Source organism: Mesocricetus auratus, unplaced genomic scaffold, assembly GCF_017639785.1.
Source record: "Mesocricetus auratus isolate SY011 unplaced genomic scaffold, BCM_Maur_2.0 Super-Scaffold_6730, whole genome shotgun sequence".
Classification (NCBI taxonomy): Eukaryota; Metazoa; Chordata; class Mammalia; order Rodentia; family Cricetidae; genus Mesocricetus; species Mesocricetus auratus.
In genome coordinates this window covers 12,931,253-12,948,476 of record NW_024429184.1, presented here as the reverse complement: position 1 = coordinate 12,948,476, position 17,224 = coordinate 12,931,253, and the positions used below count along the sequence as shown (strand labels likewise).

General features: G+C 50.4%; 1 protein-coding gene across 4 annotated transcripts in view; it reads right to left on the bottom strand.

Annotated features, from left to right (window-relative positions):
• Positions 1-17,224, bottom strand: part of Tbc1d2 (TBC1 domain family member 2) — a 44,587-nt gene extending 27,363 nt beyond the window's left edge. For 2 of the 4 annotated variants that reach the window (XM_040738680.1, XM_040738685.1), the window contains exons 1-3: positions 16,676-17,223; positions 13,236-13,377; positions 5,510-5,654 (exon numbers count right to left, since the gene is read on the bottom strand). In XM_040738680.1, the coding sequence (XP_040594614.1) occupies positions 5,510-5,654; positions 13,236-13,377; positions 16,676-17,041 (653 nt within the window). In that variant the 5' untranslated portion in view covers positions 17,042-17,223. Of the gene's footprint in view, positions 1-5,509; positions 5,655-13,235; positions 13,378-16,675 lie in introns of all 4 variants that reach the window. The other 2 variants (XM_040738675.1, XM_040738688.1) reach the window with 2 other exon arrangements.

Sequence of the window (17,224 nt, the reverse complement as noted above, 5' to 3'; positions counted from 1 at the left end):
GGTGCTGGGAAACTGAACCCGGAGGTCCTCTACAAGAACAACAAATGCTCTTAACCACTGACCATTTCCCCGGTCCCCTACAATGAATCTTGACCATAATCTACCCCATCCTCCCCCTCCACTTCCTCAGTCCCCGGTCCCTACAATGAATCTTGACCATAATCTACCCCATCCTTTCCCCCTCCACTTCCTCAGTCCCCGGTCCCTACAATGAATCTTGACCATAATCTACCCCATCCTCCCCCTCCACTTCCTCAGTCCCCCCAGTACATGCCCTTTCTGCTGAGCCCAGTTACCGTTGCCTGCCTGAGGGAGCATGGACACGCTACTGTTGGCCACACCCTGAAGAACAATGACCCTCCCCTCAGGCAGCAGCCACCAATAGCTCCTCAGCTGGGGTGGAGCCTCAGGAAATCCTCCCTCACTGGAATTACTGACTGGCTTTATCCCGTACAGGTGACCACAGCTGCTGTGAGTTCACAATTGTGATGAATACTGCATTTCTTATAAGCTTGATTCCTGCAGCCCCAACGCCGCTGCTGGAGTATGTGCCCCACACTTGACCTTCCGCTGGATGCTAGACTTAGCACAGTGACTGTATAAGAAATTGCATCCTATTTGTTGAACGAATGTTGAATGCACTTGCCATCCTGCCTTCCCCAAACCCTCTGGCCTCCTAAGTACACACCCATTGGTGCTTCCCGGCTCTGCCTAGGCGTGTTGTAAGTATTCCTGGAAGCTCTCTGCTTCTGTTCTTTTCCCAGACCCACCCCGCCTTGCACGCTTCACTGACTCACGGCTTCCAAGGGGCTTATTACACAGTGCCCAGGCCAGCTTCAGCCAATAGCTTGTTGAGGCTGAGGCCCCATCCCGAGTCCAGACTTAACCCCTGTGCAGTTTGCAGATAGGAACTAGGTAGCTCTAAAGGCTGGCCTGAGAGTACAGACGACAACAGAATTCATGGCCCACCAGATGAAGAGGTAGTCAAGTGTTTATTTTCCTTGCAAAGAGATAGAGGCACATCACTTCTGAGATCAACAGCAAGGGAGAGAAAAGGAGGCCCCTAAGTGAACTCTCTGAAAACTCGGGCTTCGCAAAGAGAAACAGCCTAGGCGCCACACACCTGTCCAGGCTCGGCAGCCCGGGCATGGCAGGGAGGGTGAGGCGTTTGAAAGCCAGCCTTGGAGCACCCATTTGTAGGAGGGCTTCTGAAGGCAGAGAGACTTAGCCATTGGCCTTTGAAATTTCCTGAGATCTGTTTCAACGGTGCTTGAGTGATTGAAATGGGTCTTGAGCTGGGAGGTGATGGTGGCACATGACTTTAATCCCAGCACTTGGAAGACAGAGGTGGGCGGATCTCTGTGAGTTCAAGGCCAGCCTGGGAGGCAAGGGCTCTCTGTACTACCTGAGCTACATCCCCAGCCCCATTTCTCTTGACCCCATCTTGCTGAAAACAATTACTACCACAGAGTGTCCATGGACATTTCCTGTCTTAAATAAAGGATGGGAAAAAATGAAATAAATTTCATATGTTGACTCTTTTTCTAACAGAGAGAAAACATTAAAAGTTACCCCATCTGAGCGAGGGTTAACATTTTCTGTGAATTGCAGAAATTTGTTCTGAGCTATAACAAACAACCAGTCACCATTTTGGGTGACACTGCACCCGGAGGGCAGCGGGGTGGGGTGGGGGTGGTCAGACAGGAGGGTACGGAAGCCGATAGACCTGCGTGGGCCCTGGCTCTGCTGTGCCACACTTTGAGAATATGACAGACAAGTCACTCTGGAAAACCCTCATTCCACAAATGCTCAGGCGCTGCAGAAACACAAGACAGTTTTAAAGAATCTAGTTCAGGTCCCAGAAAAGGAAGGGAGTAAGGAACTGAGCCCGATAATGGCTGTGAAATTGGGGCACGGGTGAAGAGTGGGTGCCCAGGTCAGATTAGCACCTCAGCAAATGCCACTGCCCCCGTCCCCGAGGCCTCTCTTCAGGCACCTGCAGAACTTCCTGGGGAAGCCGCCCCATCCCTTCAAGCTTTGGTTATTAGGTCTATTCAGACTTCTAGTTCTTTTTCGTCAGTTCCAGCAATTTTGTGTCTATTTGGGAACTTCTCTCTCTCTCTCTCTCTCTCTCTCTCTCTCTCTCTCTCTCTCTCTCTCTCTCTCTCTCTCTCTCTCTTTCATATTTTGGTTTTTTGAGACAAGGCTTCTCTGTGTAGCTTTGGAGCCTATCCTGGCACTCGCAGTATAGACCAGGTTGGCCTCAAACTTACAGAGATCCACCTGCCTCTGCCTCCCCCTCCCAAGTGCTGGGATTAAAGGTGTGCGCCACCAACGCCTGGCCTGGAACTTGTCCATTACATCTAAGATTTCAACTGTGTCCCTTAGAGCCTGTTTCTTTTTTTTTGACATGGACTCACTAAGTAGCCAGGGTGACCTTGAACTTGGAATCTTCCTGTCACAACCTCCTGAGTGCTGGATCCTCCCAACCACCACATCTGGTCCTAACAACCCTTTCTATCTCTATAAAGCTGGTAGTAATGGTCTTTTGTTGTTGTGGTTCCCAACTTTGGTACTTGGAACTTTCCCCCTTTCTTGACCTAGCTAAAACTTCTCAATTCTGTTGGACTTTAAAAGAAAGGTCATGCATAAGTCACAGTACATGTATGGAGGTCAGAGAACACTTTGGGGAGTCAGTTCTCTCCCTCTGCCAAGTGTGTCCCAGGGACAGAGCTAGGGTCATCAGGCTTGGCAGCAGGCAACTTTACCATCTCACCAGCCCGAAACTTAGTTCTAAAAGAAGATCCAGTCTGCATGTTTTATTCTGTTTTTCAAGACAGGGTTTCTCTGTAGCTTTGGAGCCTGTCCTGGTACTCGCTCTGTAGACCAGGCTGGCGTCGAACTCACAGAGATCTGCCTGCCTCTGCCCCCCACAAGTGCTGGGATTAAAGGCATGGGCCACTACCTCCTGGCCAGTGTGCTTGTTTTAAATAGATGGATTCAGCATAAGAAAAGAATGAGATTATCTTTTTATGGATTGATAAAGAATATAGTCATAAGTCAGATTAAGATTGGCATTACGATCCTAATAACCAGACCTCAGCATTTGGTTATTATTAAGACCCTATTGCAAAGACCCTGACTCCTCGGGCTGGCCATCGCCTTTTGGTTCTTACTGCCCCATCAGAAAATAGAAGTGCGGTGGGCACACTGGGAAGACCACCGATCACCACGATGAGATTAGTGTGTGCTGAGTACTGCCATGCATAGATCTCACAGGTCACAAGCCACAAAAGCAGGAGAGGGACCCAGGGACACATGCCATAGCCAGAGACACTAGTTAAGTGGGTGACTGTCACCGCTGCCCACACTTCCTTTTGTCAGGAATTAAGCTTCCCCAGCATGTCGTAGGGCTTGTGGCTAGTGGTCCTTGGGTACGGGAGAGCAAGAAAACCCCAACTTTAAGGCAGGAAAGGGTCTTTCTGGTCCTGGCTGGTATCTCTCTAGGACAGGATACTCTCGACCTTTACCACTGTCCAGGTGGCACTGTCCCTAGAGGAAGCATTTCTCTGCTATCAACTCATTGGCTTTGCTTGGAGCATTGTAGATTGCTCTGTGTACGCTGGCTCCCCGGGTGGTCGATCTTCACTCTGCTTTACTACATCTGTATAACCCTGGAAATGCACCTCTAAGTGCAGGGTGTTTCCAGAAAGCTTTAACCGAAGGGAGAAGACCCACGCTCCCAGCATCTGTGGATAGGGAGGGTTCCCGACTGAAGAAAAAGGAGAAAATGAGCTGAACACTACCACTCATTTGTCTCTGCTTCCTGCTGGTGAATGCAATGTGCCTGGTTCCATCTCCATGCTTTCCTGGGCACGTGAGCCGCAACAAGGCCTGCTTCCTTGAGTTGCTTTAGCTAGGGATTTGGTTACTCGGCTCTGTTCTGCAAGGCTTGGCCAGCACAGGGTGATGGTAATGAAGGCAACAGCCGCATCAATCAGTTACCTCCTGAGCTGCTTCCCCTGCCATGGGGACTGGGAACAGTTCACAACACATGCTCCCCCAGGACAAGTTTTACGAGTGACACGGTGATTCCTTCTATTCATTTCACCTTCACAACAGCCCTGGACACGAGTGTTGCGGCGTGTCCCGATGGACGGGGACGAGAATGGAGTGTCAGGCCTGACTCTGCAACACACAGCAGCTCGCAGAGACTTCTCCAGGCAAGCCAACGAGAGCACAAAGCCTCCGACAATGCCTAGGCTGCCCTTCATCCTAAGGCTGCACAGCTGCAAGCTCAAGGCCCGCCAGGTCCGATGTGAGGCATGGCCGCTCTCATTTCACCATCGGGTCTGGGGCCCCGGCAGGACCGGGGACCGGTCTTGCAATGCTGCCGTTGCCTTGTATCTGTGGCCATCAAAGCGACGGGAGGGCAGCGCCCGGGGAATGCTGTGAAACTTCCTTCCTTTCTCTGTTTTCACATGTCCTCTGTCCCACCTTTGTGGCTGTGGCCTCCCTCAGGCATAAACCACCTATCCCGGATGCACGCTGGCTAGGAGACCGGCCTTCTCGGGTTCCTCTTCCCTAACAACCCGGTTCCTCCCAGTATCCCCAGAGGAGTACGTCCTGCATCCTGGGCGCTCACCCATGCTCCATGCCCTCTAGGCTTCTCTCCCCAGCTCAGACCTCTCTCTTGGGCTCCATGCCCCTCTGTCCAAATGGCTGTGGTTAGCACTTCCTCCAGCCAGCAGGCCTCTGAGGACACGCCTCCTCTCTAAAGACTGTTTCTCTCCTGGAAGGACATCACTACCCTCTCAAACACGCATACACATGAAACAGCAAAATTAAAAATTAAAAAAGGAAAGCAGTCAGGACTGCTGAGACTGGAGGATTGCTGCAGGAAAAGGCCAGTCTCACAAAGTGAGTGCCAGGCCAGCCTGGGGCACACAGTAAGACCTCCCCCACACCCCACCACAAGGTAGCCCGCATGACTGACATGACAAAGTACGCGTGTTACGTGTAAATAATTTGGTATGAAGTCATCATTCGGTGTGATCCCAGCTATATGTGGGTGCACAGAGCTATTTACCACTGCTAAACGTGATGAATGGTAAAGCTCTGGGCAATTTCTAATGATTTTCCTGTAAGTTTCTGTTTATTATGGTGTGGCATGGTGTGCGTGGGTGCCTGTGCCACCACCTGTGGGGACAGCAGCCAGGTCCCTCCTCCCACCTTAGTGCTCACTTCAGGGACTCGGGTCACAAGGTTTGAGCAGGAAGTGCTTTACCAGCTAAGCCTTCTTGAAACAAGATCTCATTATGTAGCCCAGACTGGCCTAGAACTCACGGCACTTCTGCCTCTGACTCCCAAGCGCGGGGACCACAGTACCTGGCACATTTTTAAATGACAGTGCGATTATTTGAAAACGAGCCAGCAACCCCACCCTTGTCCTACACAGAACCACACGGACGGAGCCCATGTGCCGCCCCTTATTCCCTCCGGCACTTACTGTATTTCAGTTCCTAGATGCTTCAGAGAAATGTTCTGAAGGGTTGAGGGCATGGCAGGGACAGGCTGCAAGGCAGCCGCGGCGCCCACAAGTCCAGTGGGTGTTTTCACAGGACACAGGAACTCCTCCAGCTCCGCCTCTTGCTCTAGGAAGCCAAAGACAGGCAGGCCATATTAGCATGAACTAGCATGCTTCCCGTAGGAATGACTTAATCCCGGGCTATGGGCTCAGCTCTGACTGACAGCGCACAGGGTTGTGACAGCTGCCCAGCTAGCAAACTTGATGTGGGCTAACTTCAGCAAAGCAGCCTTCCCAGAGACTCTTCACAAACACGCAGGCCCGCAGGCTAGTCTGTGTCTCATGACATGTCTGAAACGTACCGAAACCTGACGTGCCGAGGAGTCTCTCCTAGTATCACTTGTACCTTAAAGTGGAGATAACTTTCCCAGGGTTTTTGTTTATTTTTAGCATGCGCATGTATGTGTTTGGGGGGGGGGGAGCATATATACATGTTCCAATGTGTGTTGGACACACGTGCATATGTATGTGCTAGTGTATGGTGACCAGAGACACCTCTCTGCTTTGCTTACTAGCACGGGGTCTCTCCCTGTCCCAGAACTTGCTGATTAGGATGGTCTACCTACCCAGCTTACTCTGGATCTCCTGTCTCTACCTCCCCAGGGCCACAATTACAGGGGGTCATGTGCCACACCCACCTGGGTTTTACCTGAGTTCTCAGGCATGCATGGCAACCCTTCACCTGCTGAGCCAGCTCCCCAACCCTTCCTTGGAACACAGAGTCTAACTAAATTACTCACAATGTCCTTGGCCTTGCACGCCACACTCCTGCCTCAACTCTCAAGTCCCTGGGAGAACAGGTGCACGCCACCAAGCTGGCCTCAAAACGAAAACTTCAAAACCCAGAAGCAGGTTGGGTAAATCATGGTACCGCCACACACCCGCATCAACTGCGTAAAATACGTTGATGCCGCCACACAGCTGCCACTCAACTGGGTAAAATATGGTGATGGACACAAGAGAAGTGGGTAGTGACACGTCTCAGGGGGTTGGACAGGACACTGCTGTGAGTTCTGGGCTAGCCTGGGATACACAGTAAAACCTTTTCTTCCAGAGAACATAAGGAACACACACGGGACATAACAGTAAATGGAAGATGCCAGATTGAAGAATGGGAGTTGGTCTCAATGACACTGAAAAGTTTCAAAATAGACTCTGCATGGGTTACGGATGTTGCCTAGATGCACAAGCTCCTGGATTCAAGGCTCCGAACACACACACACACACACACACACACACACACACACACACACACACAGAGAGAGAGAGAGAGAGACAGAGAGAGAGAGAGAGAGAGGAGAGAGAGAGAGAGAGAGAGAGAGAGATAAAAAGAAAGAAAAGAAACAAACTTCTTCATCTGAAGAGTGACTGGAACCTTCCCATTACTATGCGGGCTTAAACTATGCAGACAGGAACAAGATTTGAGATCAGGCAGCAGCAAAGACTTCTAGTCAGCTATCATTTTGCATCTAGCCATCAGCCATTTGCCACAGGGCGGTTCACAACTGCCACCTAAGAAAGCCACTAGGGTCTCAAGGTCTTCTCACACTCATGTGAGTGACATCCGCCAGGTTATACCATGGCCCCACTGAGCAGTTTCGCTGTGAGTCTCAGTCTCTTTAACCTTCAGCGTTTCTCTGGTACCAGTATGTGGCATCGTTGAGTGAAAAGATCCTAAGCTAGGTTCCTGTTTGGGCATCACCACACAAACCTTAATGGGATTTCAAGGCACAATACGAATAAAGGGCATGAATTTTACCATATGAGTCTCCTTAAAAATATCCTCTGTTTATGCTGGGTGGTGGCGGCACACACCTTTAATCTTAGGACTCATGGATCTCTGAGTTCAAGGTCAGTTTGATCTATAGAGCAAATTCCAGGATGGCAGAGCTACACAAACAACCCTGTCTTGAAAAACTTACCAAAAAAAATGTAGGTTTCATACCCTCTGCAATGATAAGGGTTGTTCCTAATTAGCCTGTTGGTTAAAGGTTGAATATCTGACTAGTGATTTCTTTCTGGTTAAAATCCTGGATTTTGAAGATAAGAAAGAGCAAGCTGTGTCGTGACTCACTGTTCTGGAATCTGCATGGCCTTTACTATGTTAGCTTTTAAATGTCTTGAAGTTTTGGACTTGCCAACCTGTCTCAGCTATCCTTTTGACAAACTGCATGCCCTCATAATTGCATACAGCTGGTATGAATCGGCCTGGAGAGCCTGTACCTGACTTAATAAATGCCTGGACACTGAAAAAGAAAGTGTAGTTGGGGTTGTACGACTGGATTATGAATGGGCAGGGTACTCTCAATTTGTTGTTTTTCTCACCAAATTTGCTACTGTAAAAATTTTAGGCCTATGTTCATAATTAGAAAACAAATTTAGATTCACTAAAAATGGGAAGTTACAAAGAGTACTTAAAACACAGAGAAATATTATGATCACACTCCTAAATATTAAAAAGCAAAGATGTTTTGCATTGGTATATGATCCAAAATACACAAAAATAAAGGAAGATGTCCATCTAGAAGATGGTAAAGGGCCGCCTTTTCTTTTTCCCCAATATTATGACAAGAATTCTTCTAGAGAAAGTGACTTCAAAATGTTTAATGTTAAGGTAAGTTTCTACACTAAAGAAATAAAATAAATCATTCAGAGTGTAAGAGAGAGGATGTGGCATGTCTGAAAGTTAATATGGAATGTTCCAGAAGGTGGGAAAGAGCCAGGGCCACTCACAGGAAGGACACTTTTCATGTGGAGGCTTTATTGGAAGGAGTGAAAGCTTTAGGGGTGTGAGGCTGGAGAGACGGCTCAGCAGTTCTGCGCACTGGCTGCTCTTACTGGAGACCAGAGTTCAGCTCCCAGGACCCACCTGCAGCTCACAACTGCCTGTAACGGCAGTTCCAGATGACCAAAGCCTTCTTCTGGGCTCCGAAGGCATCCTACTCACTTGGATACACACACACACACACACACATCTGTGCATCACCACATCTGTAAAGGAGGGGTGGGTATAAAAACAGTCACTACCGTGGTGGTGGTCATGGGAGGTGAGGACGGTGGGTTTTATCACCTAATGAAACCTGGGATCACTTAAACAACAGCTGGTCACACAGGGCTGATTCCCGGCAGGCTGGTCAGTGACTTGGTGATAGCACATTCTTTCGAAGCCTCCTTTCTATTTTCCTTCTCCCCACACATGCACCGGGCTTCCGGGGGAAGGGGGCGGCGGCAGAGGAAGCTGCAGGACACTGAGGCCGAGGAGCAGGCAAAGGGAGGGGTCTCAACTCCAGACCCAGGTAGGCAGGAGCTGGGGCGGAGAGCTATCTGGGAGGACAAAACAGCCCTTCCACCTCCAGCCAGAGCAGCCTCCCTGGGGGAGAGCAGTAAGGCGGGGAGGCTGGGAGGGCTGGAGCCAACTGGACCTTCGTCAGGAAGGAGGGCAAGGATAAGGCATTAGTGACAGATTCTAGCACAGAGCTGAGCCTGCGCACCAGGACCAGGGTGACCAGATGGGAAGGCTGTGTGTCGGGCACGGCTAGGGGCAGGGTCACGAGGAGTGTGTGTGCATGTGAGAGGGGGCAGTGAGTGTGTTTGTATGTATGTGTGAGGAAGAGAGTGTGTGTATGAATGTGGTGTGTGCATGTGTGTACGTGTGTGTGTACGTGTGTGTGTGTGTGTGTGTGTGTGTGTGTGTTGTCATGGATAAGGAAAGAGCATCTTGAAGAGAATAAAGTCTGTGGGGAAGCCAAAGCCAGCCTGTGACATGAGCTCAGAGGCAATTCAGCCATTATGCCCTTTTCACTAAACTCTGTGGCTCACAGGGGCAGAATGCTGTTCCTGAGGTGGGGGTGCCCAAATGGCACCACCTACAGCAGAGAACTAAAGGGACAGGTACACAAGTGGCCTTACTGAGACCAGCACTTCCCAGTGGAGACAGAGCCAATGGCTCAAGGCCCTGGCTCCTCTTGCCTGAAGAAAGGACCCCAGTGAGATGATGTTCACGACAGGCATAGCCAGCAGCCCTCAGACTTCTCTTGTCTGAGAGCTTGGGCTGCGCATGCACTACAAGGAAGTCCCTGCCTATACAAAGAAGGGCCTAGGCCAGTCAGCTCCTGCGTCTGTAATGTAGCCCTGAAAGCCCCCTCAGCTCTGAGGTGTGAATCCGTAAGATGCAGTTTGGATTTTAGGGTGAGCATTTCCTCGCCAAGGAGCTCCAGCTTCCTTTCCTATAAAATGAGAATAACATCTGGAAGACTAAGGATTAAATGAGATGACACAGGTCCACGCTAGAGCAGGGTTAGTTCTTGGGAATTTTGGGTGGCAGGTATTTATGAATGTCTCCTGTAAGCTGTGGCTTCCTTTGGCAATGTACAATTATAGAAATCTGTCTGTCAGTTTTCTTCTGATTGCTCTTGGCTGTCTGGGGACCACCATGTAGGTGAAGTATAAAATAAAGCTGGAAATGTTAAAAAGCAGTAGAGAACACGACTCCAGACTTTTCAAGGGTGTGATGAAACTTTTTTTTTTTTAACAGGACCCAGCCTCTATGACTCAAAGTCAGAAGTTGATCAGGAGGCTTGCACAGCCTTCTGCTTCCTCAGGAAGGATAGGGAGGGGCTAAGGTAGGGCAGCATGCTCCAAACAGCTAATCTAAGGCTCAGCAGCTTGTCCAAGACTCCAGAAAGAACAGGAGTCAGGCATAGTGGCACATGCTTATAACCCCAGCATCCAGGAGGCTGAACCAAGTTGCTCACTATGAGTTTAAAGCCAGCCTGAGCTACATAGTGAGACTGAAGCCATCCTGGGCTACAGGGCAATCAATCAAACAAACAACAGACTCCATAAAGGGTTTCTGTGTGTGCAGGCATACATGTGTGTGTGCGGCATACATGTGTGTGTGATATTGGAAAATTTCCCTCAGGCCCTGGGCCCAGCATGTAGGCTTGCTACAGGATGGAAGGGCTGACAGAAAGCAAAATCCACACTCCTGCTTCTCAAATCTCAGGTCAGTGCTCTCCCTGGGACACCATCACCCTGGTTACAGGGCCGCCATGTTGCCTGCCCCACAAGAAAAGCAATGCTAGCCCCAAACAGGCCTAGTCATGTGTATTGAAGCAAAGCTATAGAACCAAGAACCTCGGCCAGGTCTGGCACGACGGGGTTCCACACTGTGCCGCTGAGCCCAGTTCCTCACATTTCAGATCAGTACGCACATGAAATAGGCTCTCTCCTTGTCTTTGCTCTGAAGTTGGCTATGGCGACTGTGTCAACGCAGGGCTGCCTGGCTGTGTGGTGAGTATGAGCTATAGAAGGACGAGTGCAAAGAAACCCTTTAAAGCCCTGCTTGAAGCTGATGGTGGTGTGTGCCTGTAATCCCTGGAGGAGGAGGAGGCTCGGGAGTTCCAGTTAAAGACTATTCGCAAGGAGCGGGTGTTATACAGTAGTGGTACCCGCTTGTGTGGGTGTACCATTACAGGAGTAATAGTATGTAGTTACTATTAGGATAGCAATAGCGTGTATATGCTACTATGACAGCTACAACACATGCATGTTTACAGTGATAACAGATGAGTATGTTATTGTGACAGTAATACTACTACTGTGTACTACTACGATAGTGTTGACATGTATGCTGTGACAGTAATAGCATATATGTGCTTATAGGTCCTGCGATGACAGTAACAGCATAAGTAATGCGTGTGTCACACACACAAACATGCGTCATTAGTGCAGCTACCATGAACCAGGCCTGTGTGCCTGACATTACACTTTACAGTCCTTTCTTAGTCAGAACGTTCAATGTATTTCCTCTCACATTCACTCTACAAACAACTACTGTGTCAGGCCAGACACCAAGGACTAGGGACAGAGGTGACAAAGAAACAGTCCCTATGCTTAAGGGCTATGGGTGGACACCAACAAGGACACTGGTAATCAGAACACCATGTGACCGGTCCCCCTGCAAGGTTTGAAAATACTGCATCTAGATGGCCAAGTTCCGGAAGGCATCTGAGGGGAAGGAACAAGACGAGGAGATCCAAGCCTTGCCTTACAGCATGAGCAGGGATTTATCAGGCAAACACAGGGCCGTGAGAACCTCCTGCTCCAGCAGGAGGGGCTGGCAGAGATGTGATGGCCTAGGCAAGAACTTGCCCACCTGGGTGGGGTTTCACGTTAGAAAGCCCACTCAGATTACAGGGCGCAGGCTCAGACACAGGCTCGGCAGGCGACACTGTCGTGGAGAGGAGGATGCTGGGGCTTTCTAGCTGAGAGCGCTAACTTAGGACTGGCGGTGAGGGACCTGGAGCTGACAGGCAGCTCAGGGGGTAAGAGGCCCAGGGCAGGGCCCAATAGGACTGCCGGGTAGAGGCTGAAGAAGGGTGGGGTGTGCCTGCTGTTACAGGGAGAACGAGTGGGTACACACATGGTCACCTACAAGGGAGGGGACTCTCACAGGCAGGTGTCTCAGTGTTGGCCATGTGAAGCTCTACCCTGGCTGACTGGCCCGTCGCCGGGAGTGGCGGCACTTGAGACGCCGACTCTGTACTGGGAGCTGGCGTGTGGCAGCTGTGGGGTGGCCCATCCCATGCTGAGATCCACCAGTCATGCTTGCAGCCACAGCACAGGGGTGCGGGAAAGTGTGACTTCCAGGTTTCTCCATGTTCGGATAGTCCAGAACGTGAGGTTAAAAAAAGCTCCTCTGACAGCAAATCGTGAAGGCTCAGGCTTTATCCTAGCACTAGGGAGGCTGAGGTAGAACTGAGAGATTCGAGGCCAATGTGGGCTACACAGCAACAACCTGTCTGTCCCCAAATCCAAGGGCAAAGAATGACAGCTTGGGCTGGAGAGGTGGCTCAGAGGTTAAGAGCACTGACTGCTCTTCCAGAGGTCCTGAGTTCAATTCCCAGCAACCACATGGTGGCTCACAACCATCTACAATTCAATCTGGTGCTCTCTTCTGGCAGAACACTGTATATGTAATAAATAAATAAATCTTTAAAAAAAAAAAAAAAGAATGACAGCTTAGCGGCAGAGTGCTTGGCTAGCATTCATGAGGTCCTGGATTCAACCTCCAGTACATGTACACGCAACACACACACACACACACACACACACACACCACACACCACACACGCACAGAACTTTGGTCTCTGAAAACACCGGGGTTAAAGTAACACATACTCCTAATCATCCCAAAATGTCAAGAAGGCACTACATCGCACTCTCTCGCTGATCCTTCCCATAGCTCTGGGCAGGTGCAACTTCTTAAGATGTCCTAGGGATTTCACAATGTTCTATTGGGTTCTGACCGTATGCAGAAATTGTTCTGTTTCATGTATATGGATCCAGCTAGGGTTTGGAGAGTGCTAAGATGGGTATAATTTATTCACTTCATTTGGTAGGGAAGGAAACTGAAGCTCAGGCAGGCTTGGTAATTTGCCTGAAATCACCCAAGGCTGAAACTTAAACTCAAGTAGCCTGTCCTCAGAGCCCATGTTCCTGACCTAACCAATCCAACCAATCCAACCAATCCAACCAATCCTGGCTCTACTTCTTGGCAGAGGCTCCTCCCATGCTCCCAGCAATAGGGGAAAGGCCTGGCAACCAAATGCTTGGGTAAGTGGCAGGAGGGCCAGCCCGCTGGTACCTAGCTTGAGGTGCAGGGCGGGCCCATTCCCAGGCAGGCCGGCAGCCGGGGTGACAGGAAGTGCAGGTGGGCTGTTGTGGAACTCCCAGCGCTTCATCTGCAGCTGCTGTAGCCAGTATAACATCGCTTGCTTGGTGGCGGCCTGAGAAGCACAAGCATTAGTTAGTAAGGCCCCAGGCCTGCAGGGTGGCACTAGGCATGGCCTTCAGAGATCCCAGACATTTAGGAACTCTGTCCTGGCCAGAAGAAAACCATCAGCCTGCGGGTCTGTATCTACTGTGTAACATCGCAGAAGAGAGTCAGGCTTACGGGCTCCTCATGTCTCTGCGCCTGTTTCCTCAACTGTGACAATAATACTATTGGTTTTATAGAGTGGTTATGGAGACAAAGGGAGCCAAGTGCTCAGCACAGTGCCTGGCATGTCATGTGGCATTCCCGAGAGAGAGAGAGAGAGAGAGAGAGAGAGAGAGAGAGAGAGAGAGAGAGAGAGAGAGAGTGCCACGAGAGAGGAAAGGGCATTGGATTGTGACCTGGAGGGGCCCAGTGACCACCACTCTCCTTGTGTGACATCTCCAAGTCCTAGCTGCCTTTCTGTGGGATGGAGGTAATCCCACCTATTGCAGGAATACACCAGCTCATGACTACAAATGGGGGCAGGAAAGCCACGTACACACTATGCTAACATGCTAGACACCTGCACCACTCCAGCAAGTCAGCAGCAGTTAACATCAGTCATGACTCTCCCAACTAATATCCCAAACAGCTGCTTTACATCCTTTAGCTTTCTGTAACTTTCAGGAAGAAGATGGATATACAAATGGTCCAGGCCCGTAGTGGCTATGGCACGCCAGCCCGAGAGCTAGGTCTTTGCACTGTAGAGCAGAGCTTTACCTTAAACGTAATTTTAAAGGCATGAGCTTAAGTGAGCACAGACGATGCACAGACAGCTCACTGGAGTAGACAGTGAGCCTCATGGGGCTGTCCACAATCAAGGCTACAAAAGAATGGCAGAAGGCTACAGAGCAACCAGGGCAAGTTCACTCTTTCTAAAGGGGCCACGTATGAGGTGTGACCTGGGTGGAGAGACGGGTTGTCACAGTGAGCTTCAGCTGTCAACATGACACAAACTAAGAGTCACCTGGGAAGAGAGAACCTCAACTGAAGAGCTGTCCAGATCAGATTGGCCTGCGGCCACGCCTATGATACAGAAGAACCCCGCCCACTGTGGGTGGTGGCATCCCTAGGCAGGTGTGTCTAGGTTATATACAAAGGGAGCTGAGCAGGCCAGAGAGAGCAGGCCGGTAAACAGTGTTCTGCTATGGTCTTTGCTTTAGTTCCTGTTCGAGTTCCTACTCTTCAATGATGGACTGAAATAAACCCTTTCTTCCCCCAAATTGCTTTTAGTTGTGGTGTTTCTCAAGGCAATAGGAACTCAACTAGAACAGGGGTATTTCTATGAGAGTCCCTTGGGCTGTTACGCAGACATCAATAAGACCGAATGGTGTCTACCAGTTTTTTCTTTTCGTACTCTGTCCCTCTGAAGCTTTAATTGCTTCACCATGACCTGATAATCCCCAGCCAAACACAGCACCTCATTTTATTCCTCAACTCATGTGACATGTTCATACTGGGCAAACACTCAATGTCAGATGCTCTGCTGACGCCGGAGACCCTGTGACAGCCAGCATGTGTGATCCTGGTTCACACTCAGGTTCATGAAGCAGCCCTTAGATCTTTCGGTCAGCATTTACCTCAGATGACATAGAGCTGGGTGTCCTACAGTTTCTTCACCCTGAGGGCTCTCTCCCCTGTCAGCACTACCCCAATCATGCAACCAGCCAGTTACCATCTCTTCCATCCACTGGCCTAACACCCTGGCCACCTTCATCTGCCGTTCCCCAGGGCCACAGCTCCTGCTCAGCCTTCATTCCCTCCTGACCACTTTCCGGTGGGTTCTCAAGACTGCCAGTTTCCTCTTCCCCCAATTTGTCCTGTGTCCAACAGCTAGGCTGAGCTCTCTACACCCTCTAATCTCATTATACCCCCTTAGCCTAAGGCTCTTAGACAACGTCTGCAGCCTACTGGATAAAGGCCAAGCCCTTGAGCCGAATTCACCAGTATTTCCTTTTCACCTCCATCTTTGGGGCACGCTGTGCATGCCAGGCTCCCTCAGCATCATTGCCTAGACACTCATGGGTACACTGTAGTTTTCTGTCTTTGCTCACAGGCTCCCTCAGCATCAACACCTTTATCATTTGCACATCAAAAAGCCCTCGTTTCTCTCACTTAAGTGATGCCTTTCTGAAAAGTCCCCCTCCTCCTTTGGAGGAGCTGACCCCTCCTGTCACCACACTCTTCCTGTCCAAACTCCTCAGTGTCTCGTAAGGCCTTTAAATATGCCTGCCAGCTTCCCCCATCACATCTTATGCTGTTTGAGAACAAGGGACAGGGGCAAACAAGTCAGACTTGTTCCACACCTCAGAGCCCAGCACAGAGCCAGGCACACGTGCGGATTAATGGCACAGTAAAACCATGTGCTGAGAGGCCCTGTCCATAGTGCTTGGCTTATGGAAGGAACACAAGACCTAAGGCCCACGTGACTTCAAAAATGTCCTTCAGTACTAAAAATCTGGGTTTCCATTACTTTAATGGTATCCCCCCCCAGCCTAGTCAACTAGCCACACCCTGCCAGGAAAGGAAAATTAAAACGGTGGGCATCCTAGTGCCTGGGGCAGCTGCAGGTTGGGGGCCATAGGGAGCCGGAGTCAGGCAGTGGGGAGGAAAACCTTCATCTCTGCAGTCTTTCTGAGCCTCAAGAACTAAGTCTGCATCTGTCTTCCCAGTTACATGACAGGACACCTGCTCTTGACTTGGTGAGCTCTGACCTGGGGCTCCAGCACCCTGTGTGTGCGTATGTATGTGTTTACTCAAACAACAGTTACTAAGAACTCACCAGTTCAGACATGCCTGGATGAACAATCTAGACTTATCACTGAACTTACATTTTTTCCCCCTCCTAACCTCTGCCCATGTCTGCTTTCATTCCTCTTGGCCAAACCAAGACATGAATCAGACCCAGCCTCAAAAATGCAACCACAGTATCTTGCCTGCTTCAGTACCAAGGAAGTGAGTCAAGGAAACTGAATAGTTAGGCACCACCGAAGAAAAGTTTTGATACTGCACTGGAAGATTCCAAAAGCGGACGGCATTGTTGTAAATCCCCAGTCTGAGACATACCGTTTTTTCTGTGATTCAGTTTCTTGATCTATAAAGTGAGTCTCTCACCCTTGCCTGGGGGAGGGCAATAAGGAAATGGTGTGAAGACTCTGTGAGAAAGCTCCAGGCTCTGGGCGCTAATCACTGCCCAGGTCAATTTATGGTGGCTATGCAGCGGCCCTGAAACTCGCTGGAGCTGGAAAGGAGGGGAAAGTTCCATTTACCTTGAGGGTAATAACCCGGTTGGGAGTCTTGACCTCGAAAGTGCCCTCATCTTCGGCGTTTGCCTTGCAGTCAAAGACCGCACTGGAGAGGTCGATACTGTCCAAGGGGTTAGCATCCTGAGCGGTGCGCGAATAGTACAGGTGACACTTGCCCTCGTCGTAGAAGAACCAGCGGCATTTCCAGCCCTTGATGGGCCCTTTGCCGCCAAACTTACTTAAGTACCCACAGAGTTTCTTGGGGACCGTGTCTAGGGGCCGGGCGCAGCCCTCTGGATCTCCGGGAGACGCCACCTCGGGCTCCCTGGCCGAGCTGGGAGGCTGTGTGAACTCGGAGGGAGAAGGCGTGCACTCGGGGGCGTTCTCCATCGCGGCTGGCCCGCTGCACAGGCCTGCGGCACTGAAATCTCCAAGCTCCGTAGGGCACCTGGGAACCGACCGACACCTGGCTGGGGCGGAGCCGGTCCGGCCCGGCCCCCCAGAAGAAGGCGGAAAAGCCCCAGTCGGCTGCGGAGAGGACACCTGACCGCAAACCCCGGCTCCCGGCGGCAG